The sequence below is a fragment of the Pongo pygmaeus genome, chromosome 11 (assembly GCF_028885625.2).
Source record: "Pongo pygmaeus isolate AG05252 chromosome 11, NHGRI_mPonPyg2-v2.0_pri, whole genome shotgun sequence".
Lineage (NCBI taxonomy): Eukaryota > Metazoa > Chordata > Mammalia > Primates > Hominidae > Pongo > Pongo pygmaeus.
Genome location: NC_072384.2, coordinates 24,278,610 through 24,304,657, shown reverse-complemented (window position 1 = coordinate 24,304,657; position 26,048 = coordinate 24,278,610). Strand labels below are relative to the sequence as shown.

Sequence of the window (26,048 nt, the reverse complement as noted above, 5' to 3'; positions counted from 1 at the left end):
AGGCCACCCCCTATCCAATGCATTTTTCATCAATCACCTGCTATATTCCAGCCATTTTCATCCAGGTCCCACCTCATTGTAGCCCACAGGGGATCAACCCCCCCCCCCCCACCACCAGTTTCTGATCTCTTTTTGCACTCACAGCCTGATGATGGCCCTGGGCCCTTGTAAACCCTCCTTCCCATTTTCTGATACTCTGCTTGTTTCTCCTCGTGGCCCACTGAGATAGTAAGCTCCTTCACTCAGAGTTGCGGTTGCTTCTAATTCCCTTGCACCTTTCTTAGAGCTCTCCTTGGAGGAGTCGCTCAGAGCATCTTTTGTGGGTCGATGGAAAGGTTACTGGGAAACTTCAGTTGTTTGAGATTGGGATCACCTGGCCTCTGTGTAGGGTGGTTGAGGTGAGAAGGGAGCTCACGTTAGGTGAACACACCTGCTGAGTGCTCAGGGGGCGGGGGAGAATGACAGCTTGGTGCTGGGGAAAGAGCCCATGTTTGGAGCTGGCAGGGGTGGGATTGGTTTCCGGGGTTGATGCCAGGCGTGTGGCTTTCAACAAGTCACTTAAGCTTTCTGAGTCTCAGTGTTTTTATTTGTCAAGAAACAAAATATAAACAAACCTGAGCAATTAAATGCATATGTAAGTACTCCTTGTGGTACTTGGCATGTGGCCAGTGGGTGATGGTCTCTCCCCATCCCCCCGCCATGTCCATAGATTTGAAGACTGATCAAGGCTACTTTGTTGAGTTAAAATGGGCATAGATGAAGCTTGACTCTGGGTCAGGGCCAGGCTAGTGAACAACAATGGGCAGCCTCTGATGTTTCTGGCCTCTCGCCTCCACCCTTGCCCTGTCTCATCCTCTTGGCCACTGGCCTGCTAGTCCCCTGGGTAGGATGGGGGAAGACACAAGCTGCTGAGTTGCTGGCAGGCAGGATGGCTTGGATTCAGCCTGCTGCCTTGATGTGGACCCTGTGGCTCGGGCCCTCTGTGCAGCCCAGTGGCCGGAGGCTGGTTATCCATAAGCAGGAAATGGTGGAGGTGAGCTGAGCATGAGATGATGTCAGGAGATGTGGGGCAGGAGGCTGGGCTCTGGGGAGGGCCTGCAGTGCTGGGGGGCACAGGCATTTAATCAACTGAATTCCCACTGTCTTCTCTCCAACTCCATTTATTACCTATTAAATAATTATCTCATTTGGAAAGTGTTTCTTAATGTAGGGCAGACTCTATCCCCGGGGCCATGGGTTTTGCAACGAGTTGTCTTCTGCGTGCGTGTTCCAGGCTTGGGCAGGACCGGAGCGTTCTTGCCCTGGCTGTGCCTCTGCCTGAGCCAGGCTTTCCGGAGGCATGGTAGAGCGGGTGCCCCCTCCCCTCGAACTGGCTAATAGCCTCATTACAAGGGTTTTCTTAAGCAGTATTCTGTCTTCTAAAGGAGACTGCCCGGGGCTAGGCTTCTGAAGTTACTTGCTATTTTCTGGGACTCTGCCTTAGGATCTCCAAAACGTCTGAAAATGTCAGGGATGGGAGAGGCCTTTGTCATTTTTACAGGTGAGGCCACTCAGGCCCTGAGATCACACATTGAGTTGATGGCAAAAGCAGAAGCCTAGGCCTCCAGCCTGCAAATGCAGAGCTTGCTCTGCTTCATCTCCTTTTGTCTTGGAATGTCATTGGAGCTTAAGGGTGGCCCCTTCCCCTCTTGAAGGAAGGGCTGTTTCCTGAAACAAGAGCAGGGAAGCTGTGTTGAGTGAATGCAGCTCTGCCTCACAACAGCCCTACAGATACTCCCTTTTTTTTTTTTTTTTTTTTGACAGAGTCTCGCTCTGTCACCAGGCTGGAGTACAGTGATGCGATCTTTGCTCACTGCAACCTCCGCCTCCCGGGTTCAAGCGATTCTCCTGCTTCAGCCTCCTGAGTAGCTGAGACTACAGGAGCACACCACCATACCCAGCTAATTGTTGTATTTTTAGTAGAGATGGGGTTTCACCATGTTGGCCATGATGGTCTCCATCTCTTGGCCTCAGGTGATCCACCTGCCTTGGCCTCCTAAAATGTGGGGATTACAGGCGTGAGCCACCGGGCCCGGCCTTTTTTTTTTTTTTTTTTTTTTTTTTGAGATGGAGTTTTGCTCTTGTCACCCAGGTTGGAGTGCAATGGTGCGATCTCAGCTCACTGCAACCTCCACCTCCTGGCCTGTTGGCCAGGCTGGTCTGGAACTCCTGACCTCAGACGATCTGCCCACCTCAGCCTCCCAAAGTGCTGGGATTACAAGCATGAGCCACCATGCCCGGCCAATACTCCTTTTTTTGTTATTAATAAGTTTTACAGACTTTCTAGAACATGTGCAAACAGTACTGAAGCACGTGCAGAAACACAAGCCTTGCCCCTCTCTCTGCTCCCCAGAGGTCACGGTGGTGATCAGGCAGGTGCATGCCCTCCTCCTGGCTGTGGTGTGAAGGTGGATTGAAGGGACCAAGGAGAGTGCATCGGAGTGTATCATTAAAGTCCTCTAGGCAAGAAGCAGAGGTAATGGACCGGGGTGGGCTTCAGATTTGTCTTCCAGTTTCAGGTGTTTAGAGTAAGGTCGAGCGGTCAGTACCAAAGCATGCCCTGAGGATGGCTTCGGTCAGTTCCAGTACCCCCAAGGAGCTGCATGAAGGTCTCGCCTCATCCCATCACCTACCCTGGGCTTCTTCTTCTGCAGGGTGGGGCTCACTGTCCTCAGGTCCTGAGGTTCTCTCAGGCCCCCAACACAGGCCCTGGGGCTGCCCATGATCAGGCCCGCTATCAGTGTCCATTGCAGAAGCTCAGAGGGCCCCCTGGGACTTGGCTCTCTTTCGAGATTCTGGGAGCAGACTACAGCAGCAGTCACTGACCCTGGAGTGGTCAGGGGCCACTTTGAGGAGGTGGCTGGCTTGAAGGATGAATGGCTGAGCTGCAGGGAGAGATGTGGGGAGGGCATTTCAGGCAATGGTTCTGGTGGGTCAAAAGATGCAGGAGGGACCTGGGTGTAGCCCTTTGCCTGTAAGAAGGCCCTGTGTGGAAGAGGCAGGGTTCCTTATGGATCCTGGGCCTGGCCTATTGTTAACAGGGAGCCGTCTGGGACTCTAGAGCAGTGAGGGGGCAGCCCAGGTACAAGACACATGGTGATGAGGAAGGAGCTAGGGTCAGACCCTGGCTCTGCCACTTGGTGTCCTGAGGCCCTGCATGGATTAACCCATTTCTAATATGGCCAGGGTTAATGTACCTGGCCCAAGGATTGTTGCAAAAATTAGAGATCTGTTATGGCCAGCACACAGGAGTGTGCAATGGTGATGCAAATGGTATAAATGATGATGAATGAGACAGAAGCTGGAGTACTCTGCCTTTAAAATCCTGAAGCCCTAGACTCCCACCCTAATCATGATAGCTGTCATTTATTATGCAATGACTGGGTGATGATTAGAGCCCACTTACTCTCTGCAAGAGAGTCTCTATCACCCATTTTACAGGTGAGGAACCCGAGGTTCCTGATGTCTCTGAGGCCATGTAGCCCATGAGTGATGAAGTGTAAATTCCATTCCGTGCTGTCTGTTCAGTGCGGTTCATATTCTACCAGACTCCAGCCCTGCCTGTGAAACTCCATATGTAGTGGGTGCTGAAGTGAATATAAAATAGCAAGTGTGCCCCATGAGAGAAGCTGAGCAGGCCCCTGCAGGCTTCCTGGAGGCACCTCCTATAGTATGGCCCTTGGATGGGCCTGCTGCCCCTGTAATTCAGCTCCAGGTAGAGCCTGGGAGGGGTCCCAGTCCTGGGCCTGTGGCTGGAGTCACCCATGCTATAGTCATCCAGTCTCCTGTCAAGACCTTTTGCTCACTCAACTTGCTTTTTAAAACAAAAAAGCATCCAAGTGGTTCAGTCTCCAAGCCTGGGCTGCTCTTGGGCCCTCTTGAGAATTTGGACACAGGGATTTGCTGATTGCCACAGCAGGGATTAACCCCCCATGGCCCGTGGCATTCTCCCAGCTCACTGACCCTGGGGGACCTGGGGCCTGCTGAGCTGAGCCCTTTGTTAATACAGACGAAAAAGGCATTAACCTGCCGGTCCTGAGGCTGTCCACTGCAGAAAGGTGACTTCCCTGCCTGCACGTTTAGTGCTAAGATGCTCACTAGCTGGCCCGTCCACCCCACAGACTCATTACCGCTTGACCACAGAGGAATTGCAGAGCCAGGCAGGGGTTGTGTCTGCAGGCTCTGGCAGCTCGGCAGATTTCAATGAGGTGATCGCTTGTCATTTTTTATTAATGAGCGAGTGCCTGATTCATTATACATCTGAGGGGTGAACCACCCCAGATAGGGAGGAGGAACACGGAGTTGTGCAGGCACCCCAGAAGGGGTGACGTGGCCCGTGTGTGAGTCTTTTCTTCCTCTTTCTTCCTGCAAGAAACAAGTAAGAAAAGTTTTCCTGCTTTGGCAGGCAAGGCTTGGGTGACAGGCTATGTAATGGTGAAGCAGAGGCAGCCCCATGGCAAAGGGAAGTTATCGCATAGAGGGCAGATGTCTATGCAGGAGGGCTTCCAAGGAAACCTGGAATGAATGTGGGGTGAGCCCTGGCCCAAAGGCATTTGCTAAATGTTTGTGGAATAAACAAATGCCTACACAGGAAATGCCTCCTAACATAAGGATGCAGTTCGCCCACTCCTCCGCCAGGCTCCTGCTGTGTGCCAGGCATTGCACAAGGTACTGGGGACACAGCAGGCCTTGCTGTCTGGGGGCTTCCGGGACTCCTGGGTTATGTCTGCCCTGCCACTAAGGTATCCGTGTGACTTCAGACACCCCTGTTTCCTTATCTGTAAAACATGCTGAGCTGTGTCTGACCCCATCTCTCTGTCATCTGTTGGGTGGATTGGCAAGAGCTGTGGGAGCCAGAAGCACTTGTGGGTCCATTGTGAGCACTTAGTGTGTAGGTGGGCCGGTGAGGGTGCTGAGCTGGGCAGGCGGGGGGCCAAGCCCGGGCCTTCTCAGATCTTTGAGGAAATGCACAATATCTTATTCATTATTGCTTCACCGGTGCCCATGCAGGGTGGGCACTCCGAGGTTCCGGGTGAGCGAGTGTGGGGTTAGCAATACAGCCAAAGTGGAAGGCTGGCCCCAGCTCAGAGCAGGGCTCCTCCTGCCTAAGAGGACAGCCTGCTCAGACCTCCAGCTAATAGGGCTGGTGGCAAATTGTACTTTGTGTTCATTGGTAGCATGAGATTGTAGCTCGGATATCTTTCCCTCCCTGGCTCCCCAGTTGGAGGGAGCTTCCAGAGGCAGTGGTTGCCCTGGAAAACCCATGTAAAAAACAGCAGGTGGGAAATGGACACAGCCAGGCAACAAAACTACAGTCAAGGCCAGCCTGTGTGCTCTTGTCCTGGGGGACAGTGTCTCCCAGAACCACCTTTCCCGGAAGCAGCCCTCCCATCTGTGTGTGCCGGCCCCGCAGGAAGACCATGGCATCCTACCAGTGTCCCCACACGGGCCCTCACAGAGCCTCCTCCTGCAGGCTGCCACCAGGATTCTCCACACCCAGAACTTGCCCTGGCTCCACCAAAGCCCAATAGGTAACCTCTAAGTCTAGTGACCGCCCTTGGGAATTTGTCTACTTCTCCAGCCGCCCTCCACACACAAGTCATTTTGCTGCCAAACTGGCCTTTCCATTGACCCTAATATGCCTGCAGACACAGCAGACACAGCAGACACCACCCTCTCTCCTGTTCACATTGACGCCTCGGCCCCATCAACTCCTCCTCCAAGCAAGAGGCTTCCTGGAAGGGCTGCCGCGGCCTCGCCCTCCTGTGACTCAGCTTATCTGTGCTGTTCCCAGGACATATCAGACCCTTTATTTTGTTCTGAATACAGGCTATTCCCACATACAAATGAGCTGTGTTCTCAAAGGTCGACATATTATAAATCAATGATTTGGAACTTAAATGCATTTTCCCATAAAAAAGAATGTAACATAATATGAGTAGCTTTCCATGTTAGCCCACAAATGCCCAGATAACCCACATTGTGGCTAAGATACTACATAGATGCAGTTAAAACCTCTATTTAAAAAATACAATACTAGTAATTAAGTAGACTGAAAATCATTAAGCATCTGATTAAAACAGAATAAAGAACTGTGTGTTATTCACGTGGAGTCCTAGTGCTTGAAGCAAGGCAGGCTCTCATCATAGCAGGAGACACGGCCCATGGTGGATTCCGCAGCCCTGGGCTTGTGCAATCACAGGCGTGGGGTGGAGACCGTGGTCAGGAAGAGGCAAGCACTGACTGGGTCAGGCAGCCCTTGACCAGGGGCAACACGGGCACTGGCTGGAGCCAAGGCATGCCAGGGTCCTGAGGGGCAGTGGTCAGCTGCCGGAGAAATGCCTGCAATTGCTCCTCTCTGGGGAACTTGTGGGCTTCATGCTCCCAGGGTCTCCCAGAAACTCCTGTCAGTCCATCAGCAGGCATGTTGTCCTCTCGTTGGTCTTGAATAAGTCCAAGTTGTGAGTTGTCTAGGCCAAGTCCTCCAATGGCTCAACCACAGCAATAGCCCCTTCCAGGTGCTCCGGTCACCTTGCAGCCCTATGAAGCAGATGTTGTCAACATGGATGAAAACCCAAGACTTGAGTTTTTGCAGCTGGCAAGGGGCAGAGCTGATCCCCAGCTGATCCCCAGCTGATCCCCAGCTGATCCCCAGCGAGCCAGGACAGTCTCGATCTCTTGACCTCGTGATCCACCCGCATCGGCCTCCCAAAGTGCTGGGATTACGGGCGTGAGCCACCTCGCCCAGCCCCACCCTCTCTTACCTGAGCAGGTATTTGGCTCTCTGTGGGGCACTTGTATGTCATGGAAGGGCATTTCTTCAAACCCCTCCTCCTCTAAGCCTGGCTGAAGAGAACCAGCTCAGAATCATCACTGCCTGTGGAAGGCCTGGCCCAGGCTGCAGACACCTTGGGAAGGGGTCTCTCTGGAGATGGCCGTGGGGTCCAGAGAGCAGCCTTTTCTATGGGGCATTCACTGTTGGGGTCCAACCAGGTCTCTTCCAACTCGGTAATGCCTCATTCTGAGCCTGAACATTGCTCCAGGGAAGCTGAGGGGAAGGGCTGGTGATGGTGCCCTGGGATTCTGCCCGAGGCCTCACTCACTTCCATCTATGGGTAGTATCGAGGCTGGGGAGCCTGAGCCGGAAGGGCTGACTAAACGTGGCTCGAGTGTCTGAGCGCTTGCCTGTGTCAGTGCAGCCCTTCGCGGTTCCAGAGCAGCCACTGCATGGAGAGGAGCCTCACTGATGAGCTCACTGCATGCAAACAGTAGCTGGGCCAGGTCCTACTGTCTGCATAGACGCCCTGCCCCCCATGTAACACAGTTGCCACCCGACTACTGTCAGAAGGATCAGGATTCTGAACTTAAGGTGTTCTGTCCTCGACACTAGGAGGGAAGGGGTCCTTCTGGCAATGGTCCCATCAGGAAAGAGTTGGAGGCTCCGTTCCACCAGCCTCCAGCATGGTCTAGTGCTCCCCCGAGGCTGAGGAAAAGTTTGATTCCCTTCCCTTGTTTTCTTTTTGTGGCCTTTGCAGTGCCCTTGGAGGCGGTACCACCCAAGGAGGGGGTCTGCTTTTCAGTTTTGCTGACCCGGGAGCGTTGGGGTTGAGATTTTTGTGTAAGTGACCAGGACAAACCTCTGATCCCTTTGCAACCCCATGGCCCTATAGAAGTGTCGCTGAAGCAGCGTCTGGTTTGACCATCTTCTCCCCATCCCTCCCATCCCAGGAAGCAACCTGACTCATCTCAAGGGCTGCTGTATGCCGTGGGGAGGGTATATGCGGTGCTCAGATAGTGCCAGCCAACGCCTGCTCATGCAGCCCCTCTGCATTCAAGGCTTTGCCATGTGTCCCGCTCCGGGTACCCCAGGCAGGCCAGGCTCTCTCTCTGGACCTGGCACGCCCCCTGTTCAAGAGAGGGAAGAGCAGGCCATTTCCAGCCCAACACCCTGTGCCTGTGGGCAGCACTGCCCAGACTCAGAGTGGGGATGCAGGTGGTGTTTATGGGACTCAGTCTTGCTCCCCATGCTGAAAGATGTCCACAGTTCCTTCAAGATTCAAGGAAGGCCCATGCAGGCCTGAGCTGATTTCTTGGCTTAAGATGGGGTCCCATAGCCCCCTGCCTCCTGCATAAGAAACATGTCTTACTCTAGAGGCCTCAGCCTGCGCTCCTGCAGGAATGTAGCAGAGGGTGTTGGGGATAGGGTAGGGCTGGAGCTTGGCCACAGTCAGAGAGTCTCGGGTAGGGACATGGAGTCTGAGCCTCTGACAAGGAAAGCTACGGGACAGGTCAGGGCAAGGGAAGCGGGTGGCCGACTCTGGAGTGCCCCCCTCCTGGTCAGGGCCCTTCCTCCCATCCTGTCCTGGGATTAATGTCAAATGTCTTGTACTTAATGGTAATCCCATTGCTTAAGGTAAGATCTCCCTTTTGGGGACAGAAGAGCCTTTTTTCATATTCTTGATGCCTTGAGATCAGATGCAAAAGAAGGTATAGAATGTCATTGGGGTGGCAAAGAGTGATGATGACAATAGCAATGACCCCTCCCCACCCCATTATGTCTCCTGCCATCCCCCACCCCCATTAGCAGAAAATGCAGCATCCTTGCATATGGCACCTGGCAGACGGGGCAGGTGGTGAGTGGCTGAGTGGAATCAGCAGTCCTGGCAGACCTCACCAGCAGGTCCGTGAGCTTTGGAGGTGCTGAGGTTCCAATCTTCTGTTTGATTGGAACTCCTTGTCCCAAAGTACTTTTCATGTGTCCACTCCCTGCGGAAGGGAAAAGAGGGTGGGGGTGATTTTCCACAGCTTGATTCAAAAGACTGAAACTCGATGAGTGACATTTCAGGCTGGCTGGGGATGTGGGTTCAGATCCCCCCATGACCCCTGTGTGTGAGGAGCCACCTTCCCCTGCACCACCCGCAGGGACTCCACTTCCTGGCTCTGCGCTCTCAGTGCCCTCAGGGAACTGCAGGGAGCAGGCTCAGAAGGTGCACAGTGGCCTGGGGGCCAGTCATGTCTTTCACAGCCTTGTGTGCCTTGGACAAGTCTCCCTCCCTTCCCGGGCCTCAATTTCCCCTTCTTACCCAGTGGGCTTCCTAGTCCACATGGCCCCTAAGATCCCACCCAGCTTCCTCTTCCTCTTGGGGCCACAGAGTCAGGAGTTCGAGGCACCATGACCCCCAAGTTCCAGATCCTGGAGGGCAGCCGCTGCCCCTGGAAGGCATGCAGACGGCAGCTTCTCCCAGGAGGTGGAATTCATGCGGGCCCCAGTCTGAGAAAGGCACCCGCAGGGAGGACAGCACACTGCCCGCCAGCAGTGTGGCTGGATCCCTGAGTCCAGCCAGCCTTTCCGTTAGCCAGCCAGCCAGCGAGCGCTCCTAAACCCTGGCCGCCGCCGGTTATAAATGATTCATGCAGCCCCGCCTCCCTCGGCGGCCACTTGATGTTCCCTGCGCTCCAGCCCGGCGGTCCACCGCCTCTCCTGCCGCTGGGCAGTGCCGCCGCTGGGCAGTGCCCTCCCCGCACCGCCGCCCCTCTGGGTGCTGCGTCCCTCCGCCCTCCCCGCACGCTGGGTAAGTTGAAGGAGGACGGCAGCTTTTCCTGAGACGCTCCCTGGAAAGGAGTGCTGATGAGGCCGCTCTTGTGTGTGAAGGCCTGGCCTGCAGCGCCCTTCTCCCACGTCCCTTCCCCTTGTCTGCTGCGCTCCAAGTTTGAAGCCAGCAAGCATAAGTAGGCGCCAAGGCAGGGAGGCTGTGCTGGGCCTCAGGCGGGGGGAGCTGGAGGGAAGGAGGGAGGGAGGATGGGGGAGGAAAGAAAGGAACTGGGTGGACACAGCTGGAGGGGAGGAGAGAGAGGCAATGTGCGGGGAGGCATGGAGGCACTGCCGAGAAAATGGAGCAAGAAAATTAGGCGGCTCCTGCGTGGACCCAGGCGAGCGTGCCAGGGACTGGGGGCTCTGGAAGATTCACACTGTCAGCCGTAGGCGTTCTTTCCTGCCCGCCCCCCCGCCCCGCAACGGATGTACTCCGAGCCCCTCGAACTCTCGGGGTGCCAGTGAGAACTTTGAACTGAGAGTTTCTTCTGAGATCCGGTAAAGCCGAGCTTCTGAGAGCTCAGTCTTCGCCACTTCAATTCCCCGCGGTTTGAGCTGCCAGGAGGACTCCAGACAAGAAGCTTTATTGTCTGCGAGTCCCAGCTCACGGTTGCTGAGAAAAACATGTGTGTGTTAACACAGCTTCCCGGGGGACTATGCTGTTTTCGCGTGAGGAATAAATTTGGTGAAAGTTAAGTATAGGAGAGAAGGAAACAAAATCATATTGAACAGGAATGTTCTAGAGGCTTGGCAAAATCTAGAAGACACTTTATTTCATCGTCTTTTTTCTTTGTAACATCTATCGAATCTTTCTTCTTTTGACTTCCTAAAGGGCCTTACCCAGCCCTGCCTTCTGGGCCCCAGAGGTCCTAAAAGTGGGAGGACTTTTTCCAGTGGGAGGTGATACTGCCCCTAAGGCCTTGCAGGGAAGGAACAGGCAGGGGCAACTGGCCCCCTTCCTCCTGGGGACACTTGCATTTTCCCTTTGCCATTCAGAAACAAAGTTAGGTAAGGAGGTGAGACCTTCCTGGGAGCTGCCTTTTGGAAAATGGTGATTGTGACCTCAAATCATGTCAGAGTGTGACTTGCTAGAAGAGAAATGGTAGAGGGAAGAGGGGGCGGGTGGCTGGAACCCTCAGGTAACAGGTAGAGATGCAGCAGCAGTGTCCTGGAAAGACCCTTCTGTGCATTTTGTGGGGAGACTTTCCAGGCCAAGGCAAGGAGAACGTGTGGCATCTTCTGAGAGGGAAAGAGGAGCTCAAGGAAGAGGGGAAAGGTCATTGCCCTTGGACCTTGCAGGAAGCAAGGTGCAGGGGCGGGCACATGGTATTGGAGGTCATGAGATTTGGGATCCTCTCAGTGCAGTGGGAAGGACATGACCAGGTGGTCGTGTGGGGACATGGCTGTAGCTGCTATCTTGAGACAGGACTGGGCCAAGAGTTCTCTATTCTGTTCCATCGGTCTATGTGCCTGTTTTTGTACCAATGCTGTTTTGGCAGGGAAGTCACAGAGAAGACCATTTCTGGGCCTGGAATTCATGAGAGTGGCCTGGCCCGAGTGGGGACAGGGAGGGGAGAGAAGCAACCTGGGGCACACTTCCCTAGCCAGTCCCATGTTTGTGAGACCTGGGAGGGCTGTGGTCAGGGGGCTGGGCCCTGGGGCAACAGTGCCTTTGCATTTGAACACAAAGTGCCACTTGGTATAATGGGCGCAGCTCAGTCTTGGCTGTTCTTGAGTTTTAAACAAATAATGATCCCCACCTTCCAAACAATTTAGTTTTTTTCCCCTAGCTAGCCCCATCATAAACTTTTGAAGCATGAAATGAATTTTGCTGGCCCTCACCAATAGGATCCTTTCCCTAGATAATAGATTTTATGAAATGGCTATAATCCTCCTAGGTAATGAGCAAAAGCTACACTCTCCACTTGGGTCCAGCATTCCTCTTCCTGATTTATGATAGATTGGTTAAAATAGTAAACTGATAGCAGTTGCAAAATAGTCATCAATCACCAGGCATTGTTGCTTAAACTACAGAAAGGTTTCCAGAAGTGAGATGCTGGAAGCCAGAGAGGGAACAATTTGGCAATCCCAAAGGCATAAAGCACCAGTGAAATCAAATCTCTGTATTTGTATTCTGAAGACAGGGGAGTAGAGTGGCTCAGGGTACTAAGGAAGGAAGGAAATGCAAGCAAACCCATTCCCCAAGGTCAAAGGTCACCCCCTTCCAGGCTCCAGGCTGCAGGGGGACCTTCAGTCCAGGGGGTTCTTCAGGGGGACTGTCCAGAGGGCTCTGCAGGGGGCTGCAGAGCTCTCACCAGTAGGTTTAGTGTTCTGTTTCCTTCTAGACAGTTTTGGAAAGTTTTCCAATTTCTAACATGTATAAACATGTTGGGCTAATATACAGTAATGGCTTTTAAAGCAAAGTTTTTCAAAAGTATAAGAGGATTGACGTGCAAAGCTATCAAGGCCATGCCCAGGTCTCACCCATGCTCCCTCATCCTCTTGCCCCTTTGTCCGGACACCTGGCCTGCCACACCCAGCGCAGGACAGAACTTTTCTTTCCTCCTGTACGCTGAGCTGTCAGACCATGAGTGTTCATCATGGGCTGATGTGATAGTTGATGCTGGAGAAACTAATGTTTTAGGGGCCAAAACAAGGTCTGCAGCACTGTTTCCATGGAACTGCCTTAGTCTGGATGAGTAACCTCATGGCTGTAGATTACTTGCATCATCAGTTCAGAAGGAAACATTCTCCTCCATTGGATGAATGGATGAATGAGTGGTGAGAAGCTGTAGAGATCTTGTGTGGTGTCAATGCCCTCATTTCACAGGGGAGGAAACTGAGTCCCGAGAGAGGGCAGTGACTTGGTTCAGGTCTCAGAGAATTGGTGAAAGAGATTGGAGTATGGCCTCAGCCGAGGTGTGACTGCCAGTGACACCTGCCGGAATGTGAGCTTCACGGATAGCGCTGGCTCACACCTGTGTTGCTTAGTGTAGGCTGCTGAGCTGACCACTTGCCCTTGATTATTTCAAGTGGCCGTGCCATGTGCCACCTTCAGACCTGCTGCCAGATCGATCCCAGAGCCTAGGGTGGGACTGTGGTTGTTGTCATCATAGGTGTGTGATTTTCCACAGGTCATATAACCCTCTTGAGCCTCATCTTCCTCTTCTGTGACATGAGAGACTTTTCCTGCAGAACCTGGCGTGTAATACATGCAACCTGCATGCCCACCTTCAGTCCAGCAAGCAGCCATCGGGCACCAATTCTAGACCAGGTCCTGGGCCGCCATAGAAACTCAAAGTTAGATAGGAGCTGGGTGGGAAGGCAAGGAATACTCAGGATTTTGGACACAGCTGTCAACCCCTATTCCTAAATTGAGAAAGGCAAATCCTGGGACTTGAATAAGTAGATTGGGAAGACTCATGGCTGCACTAGTGCATGAAATATTATGGTAAAAGCAGGAGAATAAGGCAGTCCTTTTCTTAGCCCTGTTCTTCTCCAGGCCAGAGCCTGGGCTTTAACACTGACTCAGGCAGCAGCCCCTGCAGAAGCTACCTGCAGCCAGGTTGGCCTGTGCTCCCAGAGCCCCTGCCATGGATGTCCATAGGAGCCTCTTTATCCCAAAGTCATGGCTTCCTTCTCAGAGATAGGGCTGTACTTCCCTGCTTTCCTGGTGCCCACACTGAGCTGTGCATGGTGGACGCTCCATGAGTGTTTACTCAGTGAAGATGTGCGGGAGCTGGCTGATGTTGAGAAACGGAGAAGAGACTTCAGGGCTGGAGAACACAGCTGCCTGAACCTATGCCCAGGCGTCACCCACGCTCCCTCGTCCCCTCGCCACTCTGTCCTGACACCTGGCTGGCCACACCCAGACCAGGACAGAACTTCTCTTTCCTCCTGTACACCAGAGCTGTCAGACCATGGGTGCTAATCATGGGCTGATCTGTGCTCTTATAGGTATGGTTTGCAAAGGACGTCTTTTGTTCTTGTTAGAGTAGCTAACCTCTCAATCTATTTAACACCTCTTCCCTGGTTGTCCATCATTATGACACATGATTTTCCAAAGGATTTACCATTAGTTAGCAGCACAGGGCTTTCTCCCTGGGGTAGCAGCTACTTGCAGTGAAGAAAATGCATGTTCAATGTAGCAATTTGTCTTTTTTTATATATTTATTATAAGAGTAAATGAGTTATTGTTGGAGACTTCAATATTATTGCAAATTAGGTGCTGCAAACAGAGCCTGGCCCATTTATTATGTTTCTTAACTCCCACAGCAAGCCTACCAGTTCAGAAATCAGCTGAGAGTTGTGGCGCTTCCCAGGGTGAGCATGGAAGGACCCCCGGGGTCTGGGCATGACAACCACGATGTCACATTGTGCCAGAGGCAAAAGAAACAGGAGCCACCTGTGCAGGCGGGTGAGGGGCCCTGGAAGGGAGCACAAAGTTTGTTGTGCCAGGTGGTCAGTGGCTGGTGGGCTGACAGCTGTGGTCAGAGAGCTGGAGGAGGTGGAGTGACCTCATGCTGTGACACTTGCTCCAAGCCCATAGCTGTGGTCATGGAGCAGAGGTGAGGTGGTAGATGTTTCCAGAATGGCCCCTAAGCCATGAACTCACTTTCAAGGTATTGGCAGTTTTGGCCACAGAGGCTGGGCCTGGGTTCCGATTTAGGGTGTGCCGCATGACAGAGAGTGGTGGCTGGAATTAACCGGTTTACAGTGGGGTCCCCTGGAATGGTGCACTCCCCATTGAGGAGCGGCTGCTGCCTAGTCCTGTCCTTTTGCCACCTGCCCAGACTAGGGGTGAACAGAGGGGCTGCAGGATGCATAGAATGTTAGGGTCCTGCCTACCAGAGATGAAGGTCGTACTGCAAAGTGGGCATGCTGGCTGTGTGTGGTCAACACCAAGAAGTGGGCAGGCTGAGGCCCTGGCATACAGCCCTGCTCCATGGCTGGAAGAGTCCATAGGGAAGGCCACCTAGCCCAGTGATCAGGAGCACAGGCTTCTGGTGACAAGCCAGCCCAGATTGGAGTCCAGGTGTCACCTGCTGGTTGTGTGATTGCGGACAAGATGCTCAACTTTGCTGTAACCTCAGTGTCTCTTCTGTAAAATGGGGCTGATAATCCATAGGTATTATTGGCGTTAAATGAGTTCTTGTGCTTGAAACACTCAGCATAGTACTAGCCCATGGTAAGGGCTCAAATATGTCACTTGTTCAATTACTATTCAGTAGGCTTCTCTGAACGTGACAGGCTAAACTCGAAACATTAATTAGTCACTTCGTTTGATGGCAATATTAATAAATGTGAGTGACAGACATGAAAGAGGCTACCCTCAGTGTACCACCCAGGGAGAGCCAGAGTTAAGATTTTGGAATACATGCTTGCAGTCTTCTGTGTTGTATATAGTGTATGCACAATTATTCACACACACATACCTGCCTGCTTTTTACAAAATGGGATTATATTGTGCTTGCTACCTCGTAACCTTTCCACCTGAGAATGGATACTGTCATTACTGATGCCTTTCCATTCAAGTTGTTCTGCAGTTGCAGTCTCAAACTTTTTGGTCTCAGGACCCCTTTATACCCTCAAAAATTATTGGTAGCTTCAAAGAGCTTTTGTTTTTGTAGTGTGTATTTATTGGTATTTACCGTTCTAGAAATTAAAACTGAGAAATTTAAAAGATATTTTAAACTTATTTAAACCTAATAGTAATAGACCCATTTCATGTTAATGAAAACAACCAATTTTTATGAAAAATATTTTCCAGAACAACAACAAAAATGTGAAAGACAGCATTATTTTTCAATTTGACAGACCTCTTTGCTGTCTGGCCTAGTAGAAGGGTGCATTCTCCTAGCTTTTCCGCCTTGGGTCTGTTGCATAGCAGCCTCTGGACACCCACAGTGTCTATTCAAGAGAGAAGAAGAGTGAAAAACACAAATAATGTATTAGTATAGAGATAGTTTTGACTTTGCAGACCCCTTGAGGCAGTCTTGGGGAACCCCAGGGCTCTGCAGTCTACATTTTGGTCCCCTTTTTAATGCCTTCAGAATGTTTTTGACCTTCCCACCTGAGGCTGGGCTGGGAACATCCCTCCAGCAACCACAGGCTCCCTGGGCCTCCTCATCTGACTGAACCTGTGTCCACAGAGCATCTGAGCTCTCCTCTCTATCACTGTGAAATGGACCGACATAAAATCTCGCTTGTTTGCAGAGTTCGTAACCACAGAGAACATTTCCATACCTTCTCACAATCATCTTTGTGGGGAGACAGCCAGGAGACTGCACCATCTTGCCTAGAACACACATGTTGTGGCCAGATCCCCATGTCAGGAACCTGCTCCAGGGGCAATCTGCTGCCCCCAAGACCTGGGGGTCTGGTTCCGTGGGCTTTCCTCATAGTCTAGGACTTTGGTCACAGGGGAACAATCCAACTCCTGCCTTGTCCTCACCCCAGAGGCTCCCAGCTGCACACAGCTGGCCAGAGTGATGGTGTTCAACCGCCTGGTGCCTCCTTTTCAGAACCACCCCTCCCAGCCAACAGAGCCCGGTCTGTGCGGGCTCCGTGGGTCTGTGTGAGAGCCCCTGTTTGCCTTGGCTTTGGCCTGGCTTCTCAACTGGCTGGCCGGCCCTTTTCAAAAATCGGCTGGGTGTTTTGAAACTTTATTTTCCAAAGAGAAAAATTTCTGGGCCTGTAGCAAGAGGGAAAAAAAATTATAATAATAATCAAAAGCACCAGTAGTCAAAGTAGAATGGTGAGGGTTTGGAGAAACATTGAAAGTTGTCACAAAACAGTGCAGCTCACCCATCAGCCACAGCCCCCCATCTGTGCGCAGAGCCCTAGCCATGCTGGCTTCTCCCTGCGTCAGCGTTTGGGGAAAGACGGATGTGCCCGGAAGCGGGCCTTGCTCCTGTCTGTGTAGACAGGCCGGCGTTGAATGTCTATGGGTGGCATCTATCATCCGTGACCTGTAGCATTTGTACTTGTTGTTTATGGTCTCTCGGCATGCATTGTTTTCTTGGGGCTGAAATATAGCACGCTAATGAGGTATCTGTCTGCTCAGGAGGACGCAGGCAGCTCAGAAAGACACCTCAGCAGCACGCTGACTAGTTTGTCAACAGCCACTCGCTGTGGCAGCTGCTGTCCCAGCCAAGAAGAAAAAAGAGTAGGAAATGCTAGGAGAAACTGCAGCTGGGGGTGGAGGGTACTTGGTGCCTGGGAACCTCAGCTCAGTTGAATGTCTGCCCTGCAGGTGACTTGATGTTTGGCCCTGGTGCCAGTCATTTCTAGGAGGTATACGACTTGGGGGTGTCAAGCAAACTAGATTATGGTCCTAGCTTCCCAGACACTTTTGACCCAAAACACTCGGCTCCCGAAGCCTGTTTCCTAACCAATAAAACGGTGAGGTGACCTCTGCCTTTGTGGGTGTCTGAGACTCGGCAGTGGCCTGTGTTCTGTGCTGGGTAAACGGCATCAGGGAGCCTGCTGGTGGTGCCTGTGCCTGGCATGGGGCTACTTTGTATGTGCGGGTGTTTTTCCTAAGCTGGGACCCGGGGACAGGCATGTGCCATGCATGTCAGCACTCAGTGTCTGAGCAGAGTTAGGCTGACTCAGTGTCTGTTGTTGGCTCTGGGTGCTAACAGGCACAGTGTGGACAAAGGAGCCTGGAAAAGTGGACAACATCTAGAGGGAAGGCCCACAAAGTGACCTCGGGCTGGCCATCATAGCCATAGGGATTCAAGCTCTGGGAACGAGAGGGACCACAGTGCTGCTCACTTGGAGGAGGGTATATGGGGAAGGAGCAAAGTCATTTCTCCATGGGGAAATGGCCCATGAGGCCAGGCAGAGAAGAGGACGGTCTTGGAAGGATTTGCGAGGAGAGTTATACAGTAGACACAGCCTGTCCTGTAGACCCCACCCTGTGTCGAGTGCTAACGGCAGTGCTAATAGCTGCTGCTGTTTATGGAGCACTAGTTGCAGCCAGGCCTCTGCAGACAGTATTCCTCTTCTTCGCCTCAGGACACCCTTGCGTGTGTTATTACCTATAAATTCTGGGCGGTCAGGCACGATCTAAACCCCGGGAGGATTCTAGTGGAATTCTCTAAGCTGACTATAAAATTCGCATGGAAGGCAACAAAACGCCAAAGAGCCAGGACTAAAAGATGACAGTGATGGGGGATGAGGTCGGGGGGCTGGCCTACCAGATGCTAAACCATACTATAAAGCTGTAGTGATTAAGACACAGTGTTGGGACAGAACGGAGAGGCCAGAAATAGACGAGTACAACTGGGGATTTCGTTCTCTTTTAACAAGGATGGCTGTTCAAATCATAGGGAAAGAATGGACTGTTCAGTAGGCAGTGCTAAGACAATTGGTTATGGAGGGGAAAAGTTAAAGCCATGCCAAATGCTCCTTACAAAAATAAATGCAGGCCGGGTGCAGTGGCTCACGCCTGTAATCCCAGCACTTTGGGAGGCCGAGGCAGGTGGATCACGAGGTCAGGAGATGGAGACCATCCTGGCTAACGCAGTGAAACCCCGTCTCTACTAAAAATACAAAAAACTTAGCCGGGCGTGGTGGTGGGTGCCTGTAGTCCCAGCTACTCGGGAGGCTGAGGCAGGAGAATGGCGTGGACCCGGGACGTGGAGCTTGCAGTGAGCCGAGATAGCACCACTGCACTCCAGCTTGGGCGACAGAGCGAGACTCCGTCTCAAATAAATAAATAAATAAATAAATAAATAAATAAATAAATGCAAAGTGGAATCAGGAGCTAAATTTCTTAAACACCCAAAATGGTAGCAGTGGGTCCCTCCACTCAGCTGCTCCAGCAGCCACTCTTCCCCCGGAAGCTCACTGATATTCTCCCAGCAGCAAAGATAAATGAGATCAAATCTCACCAGGAGGAAGATTTAAAAATCACTTAATACAGTTTAAGATAGTCACCAGAGAAATCAGACAAGTAGGGGATGGCAGAAGGTGGAGAAGGGGGACTTTTCTTGCAGGGGTTTGCAGCTGGCAGGGTTGGAGGAGGGACACAGGTGAGTCACATGCCCTCTGAGGAAGGCCTGGCTCCACTGGGGCTTTGCGTGCCAGCTCCCAGTGGGTCGGCAGGGAGGAGAGAGGTTCTGTTGGCCCTGCTGAGGCCACCCATGTCAGGGTCAGGCACATGGGGTCCGAGGCAGGTGGAGACTCATTCTGAAAAGGCAGATGCACTTGCAGAATGATGTTTAGGCTTTGGGCCCTGTTTGCACGGCCCTTTCCGTGTCCCTGTGCTTAACTGTAGGTTCCTTATTTAATATTCTTTTGCTTAAGACGTGCCCCCAACTGTGTAAGCTTCAGGTCCCATGGAACCTGGGCTGGTCCACTGCTCACTCAGTAGGCAGCAGTAAGTTGGAAGAGGCCTGAGAAGTCCTGGGAGGGGCAGGGCCTCGGCCTTGGGTCAGCCGGTGATGCATTTGCGTGGAGCTTGGCCCAGCTCCTCAGCATGACCTTGGGGTGGCTTGCCTGGCCTCCCCTCCTCCTCCAGCAGGTCCAGAGCCTTGCCCCTGAGCACTGTCCCTGGAGCTCTTCCCAGCTTGCCCATCACACCACATCAGTCTGAACTCCCTGAGATCAGACTGTGGGCCCAATGCACAGACCCTGTGTCACTTATTTGTTTCTCCAGGGCCTTGCATGTAGATATTTGAGAAAATTTTAAACTATTTTGATGTGGCTTAAAAATGGCCACGCGTCCTTCAAAAAAAGTATGCAAATACAACATACATAACCGTAAAGTGCATGCATCTTAAGTGGAGGGCTTGGTGAATTTTTGTCGTTTGAACACATCCACGTAACCAGCACCCAGATCAAGAGACAGACCATGACCATGAGCCGAAGCCCCCCTGTGCCCACTCCCAGTCACTAGCCACCACTCCCCCATTTTGGGACAACCATACTTCTGACTTCTGAGAGCATAGCTTAGTTTTGCTTGCTTTTGTTCTTTATGTCAATGGAATTATGCAGTGTATGCACTTTTCTATCTGGTTGCTTTCTTATGTTTAGGGGATTCATTCGTATTATTACCTGTAGTTGTGGTTTGCTCTTCTCATTGTTGAATAATATTTTTTCCTGTTATTGTGGATATAGCACAATATACCAATCTTTTCTAATGTTGATGGGCATTTGGGTTGTTTCCAGTTTGGGGCTATTCTGTGCTGCTTATGAACATCCTTGGATGGTCTCAATGAACGTATGTGTGCATTTTTCCCGGGTATATACCTAGGAATGGAACTGCTGGGTCGCAGGAGGCACATGTGGTCAGCTCTGATAAATACTGCCAGCTGTCCAAAGTGATTGTACCAATTTCCTTAGTTCTGATACTGGAATTTGCTATTAAAAGATTTATTTTCTCAAACATTCTTTTATATTAACATCTAGGAAAAACTGTTGAGATCAATATGGATACATTAAAGTGTTGGCTGAGCCTGGGTCCCTGATGAGAAACTGAAGAATTGTGAACTTCAGAAAAATAGACCTGGGGGAATATTCTGTGACTCACTGATTCCCTCACTTACCTATTTGTTCTTCCTTCAGCCACAGATATTCATTATGTGTATCCTCCCTCCCAGGGGCAGAGCAAAGAAGTCAAGACAATCTTTCCTTCTTATGATACCACCGTCAAATGTATTAGTTATTTCTTCTTGCCAATAATGGCTCTAACTGAGGAAGCCCATCTCTTTATACAAAAAATTAGGTTCAGGAAGAGCTGCCTAAGCAGAGTCATGGTTGTCGTAAAGTCACTTTATGGTGTTTAAAGACTTGGCTGAATAAAGGGGAAAGTTTAAATAAATTAGTGTCTAGCTATGGACTGGGTATGAATCCACTAAAATATTTATGAAGAATCTTAATGACATAGTACAATATTAAAAGGAAAAAAAAGGATACAGAATTATATACACAGTATAAAAGTTATTTTTTTAAACTCATATCCTGTCGCAAAAAGACAAAAAAACACACACTTGGTCTCGTTTTTCTGGTTTTAAAAATCTTTCGGCCAGGCGCAGTGGCTCACGCCTGTAATCTCAGCACTTTGGGAGGCCGAGGTGGGCGGATCGCAGGTCAGGAGATCGAGACCATCCTGGCTAACACAGTGAAACCCCGTCTCTACTAAAAATACAAAAAATTAGCCGGGCATGGTGGTGCGTGCCTGTAATCCCAGCTACTCAGGAAGTCAGGAGAATCGCTTGAACCCGGGAGGCAGAGGTTGCAGTGAACCGAGATCACACCACTGCACTCCAGCCTGGGTGACAGAGCGAGACTCCATCTTAAAAAAACAAACAAACAAACAAAAAAACAACAAAAAAAACTTTCTTCTGGCTGCAGTCCTCCAGCTCACCCCTTCTTGCCCAATTCTGTTCTCTCAGCATCCTCAGAAGCTCAGTCTGCAAGCATGGAGAGGATAGTGTGTGTCTCCTCCGGCATTGCCCTGTGGGGTTTGGAATGGCGCTGGCTGCCTGGGCCTGGCGTTAGCTCGTGGATCTCGGTTGCAGATCAGTTTCCTTCTCCAGGAGGGGCAGGGACTTCACTTTCTATGGCTTCTATGCTTTCCTGGGGCCCAGCATGAGGCCTTTTGCCGGGACTGTGCAGCCCAGACTTGTTCCCAGGACAATGGGTGAGATGGAAAAGGGCTTGGTACTAGTGGAGGCACTTAGTGGCTGCAGCTGAGTGTTGGGAAGGGCTGGAGAGTCAGTTGCAGCCAGGTCTGGAGGGGCTGTGTGCCCAGCTTCAGAGCTTGGCTTTTGACCAGGTTTTTGTGTTAGAATCCTCACTCTGGTGGATTGGAGGGAGCCCCAGAGTGAACACGGAGAGACCTCCTAGCCAGGCAGGAGATAACCTGCGATCAGGGCAGTAGTTCCTCGCCCGTACATGGGGAGACAGCATGAGCAGTTAGGAGGAGGATGGTGTCCACAGTGGTCGGATGGCACCCCAGCCAGGCCACGGTGGGCTGGACAGCACTCTCAGGTGACACGTGGCCACCTACCTGCCTCTGGCTGCGGCCCCGCCACGGGCTGGATGCCTGGATGAATCTCAGGCTGGAGTCACTTAATGGCTGGGCTGTCACCCTGCAGTAACCCATAATTACTACTTAGGAGTTTGTGGACGAAAAGCAGTAGATTCCAATTGAGTGTGTTAAACTCTGCACGCGCCTGTTCTAATGAGGAGCTTGTAACCTATGAGAGCCCGTCTGCTGCGGGAGGCGGGCTCTTGAGCCAGAGAAGCCAGCCAGTCATTTTCTCCAGCCTCTAGCTGAGCCTCCACGGCCAGCCATATTTCAGCATTTAGGATTTTAAGTGCTGGTTAAAATGCTCATATAGGGAAGTGTGTATATTTTCATATTTCTGCACATCGTGCTAGAGACGAGGGTAGGAATAAATTGGTGTGGCCAGAGATGCCACTTCAAGCTCCTTTATTCCCTGTCTGTGCACAGTGCTAAACTGGGCTGTGTCTGACTTCCCAACCTTCATTCTGTGGGGGGCTCTTATTGGGGAAAGAAAGTTGTCTTAAAGGACCCTGGAGTGTGAGGGATGGAAAAGCGAAAGGTTTCTCTCTGCAAACAGGCAGTGCTGAGTGGTCGCCAGCTTAGAGCCCGTCGTCCAGACGCTTCGTTTTCTCTCTGTTTTACATGAATTTCCACTGCACAGCCATTGGGGTTTTGCTAGTTGGGAATTTTAATTACAGAATTGGGCAAACTTCATTACTTTTCATTCAGGTGTAAGGAAAGGGGGTTGATTAAATTCATCCATCTTCCCCACAGAAGTCCAGCCTCTGAGGTTTAATCCCGTTGCCTGAAGTCCCCATCGCCGCGCCATCCTCCTTCCTCTTTCCCCGCCTCGCAAACAACGGCTCTCCTTCCAACTCCGCCACCTGTTCCGACCCCGGCTCTGCCCGCAGGAGGGGAAACCAGGTCACATCTGTGGTCATTCACAAACAAACACAGCTCTGCTTTGCCCCACCAAGAGGCTGAGCCTGTGGTTTTTCTGTCCAGGTCCTGAAACACCCCAGACAGCAAGAAAACCAGAAAAAAGCAGCTATGGGCTAGATTAGGACAATTGAGGCGTCAGCGTATGAGAGAGATTATAAATGTGTACCTCCTGGCTAAATTATGTCTTTCTCTAGCAGAATTGTGATTTGAACTGCTTTTGAAAATTAAAATGTTGGTATGTGAGGTGAAAATGAGCTTAATCTGGGGTGTTGAATAATTGTTTTCAGCCATTGAACACAAGTCCCAGCATAGCATCTACCTAGCTACATGGATGGAAATGCAAATATCGCCCCCCCTGCCCCCACCAGGGAGCAAAATGTGAAATTTGTCTTTCTTATTAGCCATCTTTCGAAGGCAGCACCTCCTGTTACCATGATAACATAACCTTGTGCACCTCCATTTCTGAATCTGTAAAATGGGGGCAAGTCACTAACCTTATAAGATGGTCAGTGGAATTAACTAAGCAAATTTATCTAAAGCGCCTGACACCCTTTCAGGCACACAGAGGTTCCAAGATCTTCAACGTGACGCTTTCAAGAAAGGCAACTCAAGTTCAGGACTTCTGAATCCTACTCCAAATACCCTGTCATAGTCAACACATCCCTGAAGTTCCCTACACCATGCCTAGAAGCACTGAGGCTGGGCAGTATCTGCTTGTGAAAGGCCTGGCCCCCTTCCCCAGGGTCCTGCTTGAATGTCAGAGGACAGGTGGGGAGGAGGATGGGTGGAGAAGGACAGTGGCAGGGAGGACAGTGGGGAGAGGACAGGTAGGGTAGGGCAGGAGTGGGAGGACTGTGGGAGGTGGACAGGTTGGGGGAGGACAGTGGGGGAAAGACAGTGGTGGGGAGGACAGGTAGGGGAGGGCAGGTAGCAGGAGGATAGCTGGGGTGGCGGGGGGGAGGACAGGTGGGGGAGGACAGTGCAAGGACGGCAGGTTGGGGGAGGACAGTGTGGGGACAGCAGGTGGGGGGAGGATAGTTGGGGGAGGACAGTGGGGAGAGGGCAGGTGGGGGAAGGGCAGTGGGGGAGGACAGTGCGGGGGAGAACAGTGCGGGGTGGCAGGTGGCGGGGAGGACAGTGGGGGAAGGACAGTGGGGAGAAGACAATCGGGGGAGGACAGGGTGGGGAGGACAGTGGGGAGAGGACAGTGGCGGGGAGGGCCGGTGGGGGGAATTGGGGGGATGGTAGGTGGGGGGAGGACAGTGGAGGAGGGCAGGTTGGGGAGGACAGTGGGGAGAAGACAGTGGGGGGAGGACAGAGGTGGGGACAGTAGAGGGCAAGGACAGGTGGGAGAGGGGCATGTGAGAAGGAGGGCAGGTGGAGCTGGCAGCATCATGAACTTGTGGAATAGCAAAGGGAGTTGGGGCTCTGAATGTCAGCCCAGCAACCAAAGATAGCTGGCAACGAATGGTCCGGGTGTTTTGGGATGGAATGTCACAGGGGACCACTAAGCCCCTGTATGTTGATTCCAGAATACACTATCCAGGTCCACGGTGCAGGGGCTAGAACTTGCAGATCAAACAATTCACACCACTTCAGGAGTTGAACTTGGCTGTGAGTTTGCGTCTGGTCTCTGGACCCACGTGGCTGCCTACAGTGAACTTGACCTTTAGGGGCTCTGGCTTCTGGAAGGAGGGAGTTCCAGGAGCCACATCCTCCTTCCAGGAGGCCAGGTGACATGGACAACGTGAGGGAAGGCAGCCAGGGCGTGAGGCCTTGGGTTGGGTCTCCAGGGCAGCTCACTACAGGGAAGGAGCAAAGGTGGCGAAGGATCACCCGAGAGATGCTGCTTGGGCTGGAGGGCGCCCGCTGCAGGTGTCCCCTGCTGCTGGCTGCGGGATGTGATCAGCGCTCCTAGCTTCATGGCCTCAGTTCACTCGCCTGTGAAATGTAGGTGTGTGTCCCTGGAGTCCCTCCAAAGCTCTGTGAATTTGTGGAACGCAGATGGAGGGAAGGTCAAGCTTGGGAGAGGGCGGTGGCTTCGGCTGCAATGTGGAGCTGACGAGCACGGCAGCAGGCCTGGCTGGCCTGTCTTTGAGCGAGGGTGTCTGGGCCCACCCTCCTCTGTCGGATCCCTTGGTCTTCTGTCCCTCATTGGACATGGGGATCTGACTGCCGTCCAGGACGTCCCCCTCTGGGTCCTGCTGGCATTACTCCAGAACCACTTCATCTTCCTTGCCCTCCGGGGCTGAGATAGCTGGTTTGGTCTCACATCTGGTCTTAAGTGGGTCTTTTTTTTTTCTTCTCATTTTGTCTATCTTAAAATCAGGTTTATGGAGCTATAAATTACATATAATAAAATGCACCCTTTTGAGGCATACAGTTCTGTTAATTTTAACAAATGTATACAGTTGTGTAACCATCACAACTAAGATACAGAACAGTTCCCTCTCCCCAGAGCGGGCATCCTGTCCCTCCGTAGCTGCTCTCCCACCCTCCTACCCCCCACAGCCCCTGGAACACTCTATTATGTTTCCCGTCCCTATAATTTTGCCTTTTCCTGAATATCATATAAATGGCATCATAAAGTATGTTTAGCTGGGGCTTTTGAGAGAGAAGTAACAGGTTCCTTCAGTGGGTTTAGCCTTTTGTTTGCACCTGCTCTCGTGAAAAGGTCTATGCTTTTATCAAGCCTAAAAGATAACCTTGGCCGGGCTGGTGGCTCACACCTGTAATCCCAGCATGTTGGGAGGTGAAGGTGGGCAGATCGCTTGAGCCCAGGAGTTTGAGACCAGCCTGGGCAGCATGGCAAAACCCCATCTCTATTTTAAAAAAGAAAAATTAGCCGAGCATGGTGGCACGTGCCTACAGTCCCAGCTACTTGGAAGGCTGAGGTGGGAGAATCACTTGAGGCCAAGAGGTTGAGGCTACAGTTAACTAAGGTTGCACCACTGCACCCCAGCCCAGGTGACAGAGCGAAACCTTGTCTCAAAGCAAACAAACAAACAAACAAACAAACCCACGATAACCTTGAAGAAGACAGCCTCACTGTACAGGAAGCTCTGGTGTGTGCAGGTATTTGTAGAGCATTTGCTACACTGATGCTCTACATCAGTGTAACAGATGAGGAAACCGAGGCTCAGAGAAGTGTAGTCATTCACTGTGGTCACATAGCTCAGATCTGAGCCCACTTCTGTCATCCTCACTATTCTGTGTGGTTCTTTGGCTGAGTCTTGGATGAGGGATACTTACAATGATAGGTAGCCTCTGGCCCCTGGTGGTGGGGGTAGGGAGTGGGAGGGTGGGGGTAGGGAGTGGGAGAGTGGGGGAGGTAGAAGGAAGCCCCTAGATCCAGGCCTCTAGCTCCTATCTCTACGGGGGACTCCCTTCCAAGGAAAATTGTCTGTGCTCCAGACCCTCCCAGCAGATGAGTGTGTGGAGACCTGATTTTAG

At 51.8% G+C, this 26,048-nt stretch overlaps 1 protein-coding gene and 1 long non-coding RNA gene across 13 annotated transcripts in view; one reads left to right on the top strand and one right to left on the bottom strand.

Annotated features, from left to right (window-relative positions):
* Positions 1 to 26,048, top strand: part of GLI2 (GLI family zinc finger 2) — a 257,249-nt gene that overhangs the window by 122,510 nt on the left and 108,691 nt on the right. Inside the window, exon 1 of one of the 12 annotated variants that reach the window (XM_063647350.1) lies at positions 9,479 to 9,611. The exons of the other annotated variants lie outside the window; for them this stretch is intronic. Within the exon in view, the coding sequence (XP_063503420.1) occupies positions 9,482 to 9,611 (130 nt within the window). The 5' untranslated portion in view covers positions 9,479 to 9,481. Of the gene's footprint in view, positions 1 to 9,478; positions 9,612 to 26,048 lie in introns of those variants that run through there. 12 annotated transcript variants of the gene reach the window in all.
* On the bottom strand, positions 5,907 to 9,426 carry LOC134737674 (uncharacterized). The gene is made up of 2 exons (XR_010122783.1): positions 9,123 to 9,426; positions 5,907 to 8,805 (listed from the first exon to the last, which is right to left on the bottom strand). It is a non-coding gene; the product is annotated as an uncharacterized LOC134737674 (long non-coding RNA).